Source organism: Mobula hypostoma, chromosome 5 (assembly GCF_963921235.1).
Source record: "Mobula hypostoma chromosome 5, sMobHyp1.1, whole genome shotgun sequence".
Taxonomy (NCBI): domain Eukaryota; kingdom Metazoa; phylum Chordata; class Chondrichthyes; order Myliobatiformes; family Myliobatidae; genus Mobula; species Mobula hypostoma.
Genome location: NC_086101.1, coordinates 3,351,816 through 3,363,908, shown reverse-complemented (window position 1 = coordinate 3,363,908; position 12,093 = coordinate 3,351,816). Strand labels below are relative to the sequence as shown.

Sequence of the window (12,093 nt, the reverse complement as noted above, 5' to 3'; positions counted from 1 at the left end):
TCCTTTTGTAGCCTGTCTACTTCCTCAAATCTACCTGCCCCTCCACTTATCTTCATATCGTCTGCAAACTTTGCAACAAAGCCATTAATTCCATCACCCATATCATTGACATATAACTAAAAAAAATCAGTCCCAACACAGACCCTTGTGGAACATCACCAGTCACCAGCAGGCAGCCAGAAAAGGCTCCTTTTATTCCCACTCTTTGCCTCCTGCCAATCAGCCGCGGTATCCATGTTAGAATTTTTCCTGTAATACCGTGGGCTCGTAGCTTGCTGAGCAGCCTTATGTGTGGCACTTTGCCAAAGGCCTTCTGAAAATCCAAGTACACCGCATCAGCTGATTCTCCTTTGTCAATCCTGTTTGTTGCTTCACAGAATTCGAACAGATTTGTCAGGCAAAATTTTCCCTTGAGGAAACCCTGCTGACTACGGCCTGTTTTATCATGTTCCTCCAAGTACCCTGGGATCTTTACGATAGGGTCTTTGAAGAAACTTTTGGACAGGTACATGGAGCTCAGAAAAATAGAGGGCTATGGGTAACCCGAGGAAATTTCTAAAGCATTGCAGTCCAAAGGGCCTGTCTATGTTTCTATCTCATCCCTAATAATAGACTCCAACATCTTCCCAACCACTACTGGCCTGTAGTTTCCTTTCTTCTACCTCTCTCTGTTCTTGAAGAGCAGAGTGACATTTGTAATTTTCCAGTCTTCCGGAACCTTTCTAGAGTCTAGTGATCCTTGAAAGATCGTTACTAATGCCCCCACGATCTCTTCAGCTACCTCTTTCAGATCTCTGGGGTGTACACCATCTGGTCCAGGGAGGCACAGGAATGCTTTCAGGTCTGCTTTGAGTCAGAGTATTCAGGATTCGATTTCGAGCCTGGATGCGTACACCGCAGCTATCTCTGACTTCAGTAAAACCTGTGTGGGTGAGAGTGTAACTACGAGAACTTACTGTACATTCTAAAACCAAAAGCTGTTGATGAACCAGGAGGTTCATTGTCTTGCTGAGGGATTTAAGTTTGGCAATCCAGGTATGTACAAGAAGACCTGGTATGACGTGTGGAGTGCTGTTTCAAGAGTGAACAAACAATTCCGTACGAGGCTGGAGGTGGCATCGGATGCGCGTGAACTCTGGCAGGGTTTGCAGGCCATCACTTCTTACCAGGCGAAACCTAACATCATGAATGGCAGCGTTGCTTCACTCCCAGAGGAGCTCAACGCCTCTTATGCTTGCTTTGAAAGGGAGAATAAAACCACAGCTATGAGGATCTAATGACCCTGTGGTCTCTGAATTAGAGGCCGACGTCAGGCGGATCAACCCTTGCGAGGCAGCAGGGCCTGATGGAGTGCCTGGTAATGGTCTGAAAATCTGTGCCAACCAACAGGCAGGAGAACTCGGAAGACATTTTCAATCTCTCACTGCTACGGTCGGAAGTTTTCACCTGCTTCTAAAGGGCAACAATTAGTGCCCAAGAAGAGCAGTGTCAGCGGCCTCAATGACTATCGTCCAGTAGCGCTCACATCTACGGTGATGAGATGCTTTGGGAGGTTGGTCATGACTAGAATCAACTCCTGTCTCAGCAAGGACCTGGACCCATTGCAATTTGCCTATTGCCACAATAGGTCTACAGCAGATGCGACCTCAATGGCTCTCCTGGGTCCCTTAGATCATAGGGCGATACAAATACAAATCAGGATGTCAGCTATTAACACCATCATTCCTACGATCCTGATCGAAAGCTACAAAACCTGGGCCTCTGTCCCTCCATCTGCAACTGAATCATTGACTTCTTAACCAGAATACCACAATCTGTGCAGATTGGAAATAACATCCCCACCTCGCTGACAATTAACTCTGGTGCCACAGGAATGTGTGCTTAGTCCACTGCTCTACTCTCTCCACACCCATGGCTTTGTGGCTAGGCATTGCTCAAACAGCATCTATGTATTTGCTGGTAATACAACCATTGTTGGCAGAATCTCAGGTGCTGACAAAAGGCCTACAGGAGTGAGATATGCCAATTGGTTGGGTGGTATCACAGCAACAACCTGGCACTCAACGTCAGCAAGACCAAGGAGCTGCCTGTGGACTTTGGGAAAGGTAAGACAAGGGTACACGAACCAATCCTCATAGAAGGATCAGAAGTGGAGAGAGTGAACAATTTCAGGTTCCTTTCTGTGAACATCTCTGAGGATCTAACCTGGACGGCAACATATTGCTGCAGCCTTAAAGAAGGCAAGACAGTGGCTATATTTCATTAGGAGTTTGAGGAGATTTGGTATGTCAACTAAAACACTCAAACTTCTACAAATATATCACGGAGTACATTCTGACAGGCTGCATCACTGTATGGTGGGGTGGCGGGTGGGGTGCTACTACACAAGATCGAAATAAGTTGCAGGAACTTGTACAATTCGTCAGTGGGTACCAGCCTCCATAGTATCCAAGACGTCTTCAGGGAGCGGTGCCTGAGGTCAGTAAGGACCCTCACCATCCAGGGCATGCCCTCTTCTCACTGTTACCATCAGGAAGGAGATACAGACGCCTGAGGACAAACACTCAGGGATTCAGGAACGGCTTCTTCCCCTCTGCCAACCGATTTCTGAATGGACATTGAACCTGTGAACACTACCTCACTACACTTTATTTCTGTTATTTTGCACTATTCATTGTAACTTAACTGTTTAATAGACATATCTTTTTCTATCAGTTCTTTTTCTCTATTTATAATGTATTTCATTGTATTGCCATCTTAAGAGTTAACAAATTTCACAACATTTGCCAGCAGTATTAAATCTGATTCTGATTTGGTTCAGGAGCCTGATAGTTGAGGGGTAATAACTGTTCCTGAACCTGGTGGTGTGAGTCCTGAGGCTTGTGTACCTTCTTCCTGATGGCAATAGCGAGAGGGGAGCGTGGCCTGCATGGTGGAGTGCTTGCTGATGGAGCTGCTTTCCTGTTCCAACATGCTCAGTGGTGGGGAGGGCTTTACCCATGTGGACTTGGCCATGTTCACTACCCTTTGTCGGATTCTCCATTCCAGGCTGTGATGCAGCCAGTCAATATGCTGTCCACTATGCATTGATAGAAGTTTTAGATGCCATGCTGAATCTTCGCCCACTACTAAGGAAGTAGCGGGGCTGCCGTGCTGTCTTTATAATTGCAGTTATGTGCTGGGCCCAGGACGGGTCCTCCGAAATAATAACCCCAAGGAATTTAAAGTCGCTGACCCTCTCCACCTCTGATCCTCCGATGAGGACAAGCTCATGGACCTCTGCTTTCCTCCTCCTGAAGTCTATAATCAGCCCTTCAGTCTTACTGACGTTACATAAGAGGTTGTCGTTGTGGCTAGATTTTCAGTCTTCCTCCTTTATGCTGGTTCATCACCACCTTTAATTTGGCCTACGACAGTGGTGTTGTCGGCAAACTTGAACATGGTGTTGGAGCCGCTCAGCCACAGCCACGCAGTCATAGGTGTAAACCGAGTCGAGCACCTTGTGGTGCGCCTGTGCTGTGGAGATGTTGCTGCCAATCCAAACTGACCAGGTCTGACAGTGAGGAAGTCAACGATCCAATTGCACACGGAGGTGTTGAGGCCAAGGTCTTGAAGCTTATTGTTTCTTATCTTAGCACCAGCTGTGATCTAGCCTAAGTCAAAACTTCCCCTTTCATAGAGAAAGTGCCCCTTTAATATCCTTCAAAACCCATTTCACTGGTATTTTCCCATCCCCTGGTGGTAGCACCCCCCCCCACCCATCAATAACGACCTTCAGCCCAGGCAGACATGTTTTTCACTGTTATCAACAATAATGACTGTGGACTTGTACTCCCCTAACTTCCTCAAAACATTCTGCGGAGTGGTTCTGTACTGCATTCCAACACAATCCCACTCCAGGCTAACGGCACTTTGTCTTGTGGAGTGATCACATTTCAAGAGAAAATCTGCAGACACTAGAAAAGAGGAAACAGTCGACATTTCAGGCCGAGGCCCTTCAGCAGACCTGATGCAGGGTCTCAGTCCAAAACATTGACTGAGTGTCTTTTCCATAGATGCTGCCTGGCCTGCTGAGTTCCTTCAGCATTTTGTGAGTGTTGCAGGAATCACATTTAACCCTTCCTTATATCGTCCATGCACCAGCTTTTGCCTTGTCCCAAGCTGACCCCTCTTGTCTGGCAAGTGTTCTACATAAGAAATAGGAGCAGGAGTTGGCCATCTGGCCAGTCGAGCCTGCTTCACCACTCAGTAAGATCATGGCTGATCTGGCCACGGACTCCACCTACCTGCCTTTTCCTCATAACCCTTAATTCCCTACCGTGCAAGAACCTATCCGACTTTGTCTTAAGTATATTTACTGAGGTAACCTCCACTGCTCCATTGGGCAGAAAATTCTACAGATTCACCACTCTCTGGGAAAAGCAGTTCCTCCTCATCTCGGTCCTAAATCTACTCCCCCGAATCTTGAGGCTATGTACCCTAGTTCCCTAGTTCTAGTCTTACCTCCCAGTGGAAACAACAGTCCTGCCTCTGTCTTATCTATCCCTTTCATAATTTTATATGTTTATATAAGATCTCCTCTCATCCTTCTGAATTCCAGCGAGTACAGTCCCAGGCAACTCAATCTCTTCTTATAGTCTAACCCCTCATCTCTGGAGTCAAACTGGTGAACCTCCTCTGCACTGCCCCCAAAGCCAGTATATCCTTCCTCAAGTAAGGAGACCAAAACTGCACGCAGTACTCCAGGTGCGGCCTCACCAGTACTCTGTACAGTTGCAGCATGACCTCCCTGCTCTTAAATTCAATCCCTCTAGCAATGAGGCCAACATTTCATCTGCCTTCTTGATAGCCTGCTGCACCAGCAAACCAACCTTTTGTGATTCATGCACAAGCACTCCCAAGTCCCTCTGCACAGCAGCATCCTGCAATTTTTTACTGTCTAAATAATAATCTGCTCTTTTATTTTTCCTTCCGAAGTGGATGACCACACATTTACCAACATTGTACTCCATCTGCCAGACCTTTGCTCACTCACTAACCTATCTATATTTCTCTGCGGACTCTCCGTATCATCTGCACAATTTGCTTTTCCACTCAATTTAGTATCATCAGCAAACTTAGCTACACTCAGCTCTCTACAGGAAAGATATTGATAAGATTAAAAGAGTACAGAGAAAATCTACACAAAATTGATGTTTGTGACATCAGGTTAAAGGCTACCCAAATGGGATATGAGGTGATGCTCTTCCAACCTGAGTGTGGCCTCATTGCAGATGTAGAGGAGGCAATGGACAGGCACATCAGAATGGGAAATTGAATTGAAATAGGTGACCAACACCGTCCCCACCACCTTATTCTGGCATCTTCCCTCTTTCTTTCCTGTCCTGATGAAGGACCTCAGCCTGAAATGTCGACTCCATAGATGTTGCCTGATCTGCATTTTGTGTGTTAATATGTTCAGTATCTGCAGAAGCTTGTGTTTATTGAGGGTTGGATGCTGTGTGTTACCTCCATGACACTCTCTTTCCTTTTCCAATCAGGACCCGGAGAAAGGACCAACGCCATCGTTCCAGCCCTTCCAGCGCAGTGTCTCTGCTGATGATGACAACCTCGAGGTCAGTCCACGGGCTGCCCCGCTGATTTTGTTAAGGTGATGGGGCAGGATTAGAGGGGCTGGGCAGTGTTGGTGTCCAAATCCATTCGTGTGTGCCTTGGGCCACATGGCAGTTGGCTGCTATCGCAGCCACGAAAGCTTTCTCCTGCCTTGCTACTGATATTCGCCTCTCTTGCTTTTCTCAGGTCTCCAAGCGGCCACAGCGAAAGCCTCTCTACGAAAGGTACAGAGCTCGTTTCCTCCTCCAAAGATCTGAATTGCAGAGCGTACGGCACAGAAACAGACGCTTCAGCCCATCTCAAAGTTATTCTGATTAATCCTGTCAACCTGCACCTGGACCATGGCCCTCCATACCCGTCACAACCATGTGCCTATACAAATTCCTCTGAAATGTTGAAATAGACCCCACTCCCACCGGCAGCTCATTCCACACTCTCACCACACTCTGAGTGAAGCATTTCCCCTTAAACATTTCACCTTTCAACCTTAACCCATGACCTCTAGTTCTAGTCTCACCCAACCTCAGTGGAAAAAGCCTGCTTGCATTTATCCTGTCTGTACTACTCATGATCTTGTATACCTCTATCAAATCTCCTCTCAATCTTGTACACTCCAGGGAATAAAGTCCTTCCCAATTCAATCTTTTCAGGTGCTCAGGTCCTGGCAACATTTTTGTGAATGTTCTCTTAACTCTTTCAATCTTCTAGATAGGTGACCAGTACTGAACAATTTTCCAGATTTGACCTCCCCAACATCTTAAGCAACTACAGCATAACATCCAATCTGCTTGCTTATATTTTCTTTATTCAGAAGGATGGGGATTGGGTGTGTACCATAAGACACAGGAGCAGAATTAGGCCATCAAGTCTACTCCGCCATTCCATCGTGGCTGATCCCAGATCCTACTCAAGCCCATACACCTGTCTTTTCGTCATATCCTTTGATGCCCTGACCGATCAGGAAATGATCAGCTTCCTTCTTAAATATACACACGGATTTGGTCTTGACCGCAGTCTGCGGCAGAGCATTCCGCAGATGTACCTCTCTGCAGCTAAAAAAACATTCCTCCTCACCTCTGTTCTAAGGGGTTGCTCCTCAATTTTGAGGCTGTGCCCTCGAGTTCTGATACCCCCACCATAGGAAACATCCTCTCCACATCCACCCTATCGAGTCCTTTCAATCAGATCCTCCCGCATTCTTCTAAGTTCCAGTGATTACAGACCCAGAGCTGCCAAACACTCGTCAAGTGTTAACCCCTTCATTTCCGGAATCATCCTCGTGCACCTCCACTGGACTCTCTCCAATGACAACGCATCCTTTCTGAGGCATAGGGCCCAAAACTGTTGGCGTTACTCTTAAGTGCGGCCTGACTAGTGTCTTATAAAGGCTTAGTACTATCCCCTTGCTTTTATATTCTATTCCCCTTGAAATGAATGCCAACGTTGCATTTGCCTGCTTTACCACAGACTCAACCTGTGAATTGACCTTCTGGGAGTCTTGCATGAGGACTCCGAAGTCCCTCTGCACCTCTGATGTTTGAACCTTCTCCCCATTTAGATAATAGTCTACAGTATTGTTCCTTTTGCCAGAATGTATTATACTGTATTCCGTCTGCCACATTTTTGCCCATTCTTTCAATTTGTCTTAAGTCCTGCTGCAATCGCATTGCTTCCTTAGCACCGTCTACCCCTCCATCTACGTATCATTTTCAAACTTTGCCACAAAGCCATCTATTCCATTATCTAAATCATTAACAAACAATGTGAAAAGTAGCAGTCCCAGTACTGACCTTGAGGAACACCACTAGTCACTGGCCGCCAACCAGAAAAAGCCCCTTTTATTTCCCCACTCTGCGTCCTGCCTGTCAGCCTTCTGAAAATCCAAGTAAATGACATCTACTGCCTCTTCTTTGTCCACCCTGCTTGTTACTTCCTCGAAGAACTCAGGCAAGATTTCCCTTTGCAGAAACCATGCTGACTTTGACTTATCTTATTATTAGTCTCCCAGACCCCGAAACCTCATCCATAATAATAGACTCCAACACTTACCCCAACCACTAAGGTTAAGCTAACTGGCCTATAATTTCCTTTCTTTTGCCTTTCTCCCTTCTTAAAGAGAGGGGTGATATTTGCAATCTTCCAGTCCTCCGGGACCATGCCAGAATCAAGTGATCAAGTGAAGAAGCTGAAGAAAGAGGTGGCGTGTTTGGGGAGGGTAAACGGCGTGGGGGTCTTGCCTAATGAACGGTGGGATGCTGAACGATGGGAGGGATCATAGAACAGGGCATGGGAAATTAGAACATGATGTGGCCCGGGAGTATACCGGTTAGTGTAATGCTGTTACCATCAATCAGAAGATCAGTGATCAACCCCATCTTGAATGCCAAGTGCCTCCCTCCCCATAATCTTTCAAGCTCTGACTAATCGAGGACCTATCAACGTCTGCCTTAAATATACCCAATGACTTGGCCTCCAAAGCCGCCTGTGACATGAATTCTAGTGATTCACCACCCTCTGGCTAAAGAAATTCCTCCACATCGCCATTCTAAATGGACATTTCTCTATTCTGAGGCTGTGCCCTCTGGTCCTAGACTGCCCACATCCACCCTATTGAGGCCTTTCAATATTTGATAGGGTTCAATGACAGCCCGTCGTTTCTCTAAATTGCAGTGAGTACAGGCCCAGAGTCATCAAATGCTACTCTTATGATAAGCCTTTCAATCCCATAAGACCATAAGAGATAGGAACAGAAGTAGGCCATTCGGCCCATGGAGTCTGCTCCACCATTCAATGATAGGCTGATCCAATTCTTGTCAATCTTCTCTGAACCCTCTCTAATGTCAGTATATCCTTTCTAAAATGAGGAGCCCAAAGCTACAAGTACTGCAACAAAATACTCCAAGTGTGGTCTCACGAGCCTTATAGAGCCTCAACATCACATCCCTGCTCTTATATTCTGTACCTCTAGAAATGAATGCCAACATTGCATTCGCCTTCTTCACAATAGACTCAACCTGGAAGTTAATCTTTAGCATATCTTGTGCAAGGATTCCCAAATCCCTTTGCAATTCTGCATTTTGAATTCTCTCCCCATCTAAATAATAGTCTGCCTGTTTATTTCTTTCACCAAAGTGCATGACCATACACTTTCCAACATTGTATTTCATTTGCCACTTCTTTGCCCATTCCCCTAAACTATCTCAGTCTCTCTGCAGGCTCTTTGTTTCCTCAACACCACCCGCTCCTCCACCTATCTTTGTATCATCAGCAAGTTTGCCACAAATCCATTAATCCGATAGTCTAAAACATTGACATACATCCTAAAAAGCAGCAGTCCCAACACCGACCCCTGTGGAACTCCACTGGTAACCGGCAGCCAGCCAGAATAGGATCCCTTTATTCCCACTCTCTGTTTTCTGCCGACCAGCCAATGCTCTATCCATGCTAGTAACTTCCCTGTAATTCCATGGGCTCTTATCTTGCTAAGCAGCCTCATATGCGGCACCTTGTCAAAGGCCTTCTGAAAAATCCAAGTACGCCATGTCTACTGCATCTCCTTTATCTACCCTGCTTGTAATTTCCTCAAAGAATTGCAGTAGGTTTGTCAGGCAGGATTTTCCTTTCAGGAAACCACGCTGGCTTTGGCCTATCTTGTCATGTGCCTCCAGGTATTCCATAATCTTATCCCTAACAATTCCAACAACTTCCCAACCACTGATGTCAGGCTAACGGGTCTATAGTTTCCGTTCTGCTGCCTCCCACCCTGCATAAATAGCGAAGTAACATTGCCAATTTTCCAGTCATCCGGTACAATCCTGGAATTGTTCTCATGAACCTCCTCTGAACCTCTCGAATTTCAGCACATCCTTTCTTAGATAAGGAGCCTCACAATACTCCAAGTGAGGCATCACCAGTGCTTTTATGTTCTAGTCCTCTTGAAATGAATGCTAACATTGCATTTGCCTTCCTCACTATGGACTCAACCTGCAAGCTAACCTTTAGGGAATCCTGCATGAGGACTCCCAAGTCCTTTGCACCTTGGTGTTTTGAATTTTCTGCCCACTTATTTAAAAAAGTATAAGCTTCTGTTCCTTCCACCAAAGTACATGAACATACACTGCCCTACACTTACTCCATTTGCCACTATGCCCATTCTCCTAATCTGTCTGTCTTTCTGCAGCTTTCCTGCTTCCTCAAAACTACCTGCCCCTCCACCTACCTAATCATTCTCAGACTTAGCCACAAAGCCATCAGTTTCGTCATCCAAATCATTGACATATAACGTAAAAAGAAGCCGTCACAAAAAGAGGCAGCCAACCAGAAAAGGTCCCCCTTATTCCCAAACTTTGCCTATGCTCTATCAATGCTCTTACCTTTCCTATAAACCGTGGGTTCTTTACTTGTTAAGCAGCCTCATAAACAGAACCTTGTCAAAGGCCTTCTGAAAATCCAAAAACACATCAACTGATTCTCCTTTGTCTATCTTACTCAAAGAATTCCAACAGATTTATCAGACAAGATTTTCCCTTGAGGAAGCCATGCTGACTTTGACCTGTTTTATCATGTGTCTCCAAGTACCCTGAGACCGCAACCTTAACAATCAACTCTAACACATTTACTGGCCTATAATTTACTTTTTTCTGCTTCCTTCCCTTGAAGAGTGGAGTAACATTTGCAGTTTTCCAGTCCTCCTGAACCCCAAAACCTAGTGATTCTTGAAAGATCATTACTAATGCCTCCACAATGTCTTCGGCTACCTCTTTCAGCTCCCCAAACACCTTCTCCCTCGTAATACCAACTGCACTCACTTCTGCCCCCTGACAGTCACGAACTTCCAGCACACTGCTAGTGTCTTCCACAGTGAAGACATGCAAAATACTTATGCAGTTTGTCTGCCATTTCCTTGTCCCCCATTACTACCTCTCCAGCATCATTTTCCAGTGGACTGATACCTGCTCTCACCTCTTTTACTCTTTATATATTTGAAAAAGCTTTTGATATCCTCTTTGATATTATTGGCTATCTTGCTTTCATATTTCATCATTCCCTCCTTATGACTTGTTCAGTTGGCTTCTGTTGGTTTTTTTAAAAGCTTTCCAATCGTCTAACTTTCCACTAATTTTTGCTCTATTATATGCCGTCTCTTTTGCTTTTGTGCTGTTTTTGACTTCCCTTGTCAGCCACTCATCCTGGCTTTATAATACTTGTTTGAGGTGTATCTATTTTATGCCTTCCAATTTTCTCCTAGAAACTTGCCATTGCTACTCTGCTCCAATCCCTGCCAGTCAACTTTGGCCAACTCCTCTCTCATGGCTTTAATGCACTCTAGTAGTGACAGACCCGACTTTAGCTTTTCCCTCTAAAATTGCAGGCTGAAGTCACTGCCTCCCAAGGGTTCCTTTACCTTAAGCTCCCTAATCAAGTGCATTTCATTATACAGCACGAGTGCAGAATTGCCTTTCCCCTAGTGGGCTCAAACGGAAGCTGCTCTAAAAAGCCATTTGGGGATCCAGCACCAACCCGATTTTCCTAATCTACCTGCATACTGAAATTCCCCATAACTGTTGTAGATAGGTTTTTACATAGTAAGGGAATTAAGGGTTATGGGGAAAAGGCTGGTAGATGGAGCTGAGTTTACGGACAGATCAGCCATGATCTTATTGCATGGCAGGGCAGGCTTGATGGGCCGGATGGCCGACTCCCGCTCCTGTTCTTGTTATGTAACATTGCCCTTTTGACATGCGTTTTCTATCTCCCTTTGTAAATTGTAACCCACATCCTGCCTACTGTTCAGAGGCCCGTATATAACTCCCATCAGGGTCTTTTTACCCTTGCAGTTTCTTAACTCTACCCACAACAATGTTACATCTTCTGATCCTGTGTCACCTCTTTCTCAGAATTTGATTACAGTTTTTTTTTTACCAACACCCCCTCTGCCCATCCTTTTGATAGAATGTGTATCCTTGATCTTTCAGCCACGACTCTTGTGATGCCCACAATGTCATATCCACCAGTCTCTAACTGCTACAAGATCATCTACATTATTCCATATACTATCTGCTTTCACATATAACATCTTCAGTCCTGTATTTCTCACCCTTTTGGATTTTGTCCCTATGTTACACTACAACTCATCCCACTGACTGCATGGTTGCCTATTTTGCCATGATCTGCATGTCCTTCCTGACAGTCTCACTGCATACTGCATCAAGTTGTATACCTACTGCCCCATCCTCAGCCCTACCACTGTGGTTCCCATCCCCCTGCCAATTCAGTTTAAGCCCACCCCAAAAGCTCCAGCAAGCCTGCCCGTAAGGATCTTCGTTCCCCTTGGGTTTGGGTGTAACCTGTACTTTTTGTACAGGTCGTACCTTCCCCAGAAGAGAGCCCAATGATCCAGAAATCTGACATCAGTCCCTTGGCCACACATTTATCTGCCAAATCATCCAATTCTTGCCCTCACTGACACGTGGCATGGGT

General features: G+C 45.6%; 1 protein-coding gene across 3 annotated transcripts in view; it reads left to right on the top strand.

The window, feature by feature from the left end:
- nelfe (negative elongation factor complex member E) overlaps window positions 1-12,093 on the top strand; it is a 92,066-nt gene that overhangs the window by 21,991 nt on the left and 57,982 nt on the right. For all 3 annotated transcript variants that reach the window (XM_063047888.1, XM_063047887.1, XM_063047886.1), the window contains exons 4-5: window positions 5,541-5,615; window positions 5,800-5,837. In XM_063047888.1, coding sequence (XP_062903958.1) covers window positions 5,541-5,615; window positions 5,800-5,837 — 113 coding nt within the window. The remainder of the gene's footprint in view (window positions 1-5,540; window positions 5,616-5,799; window positions 5,838-12,093) is intronic.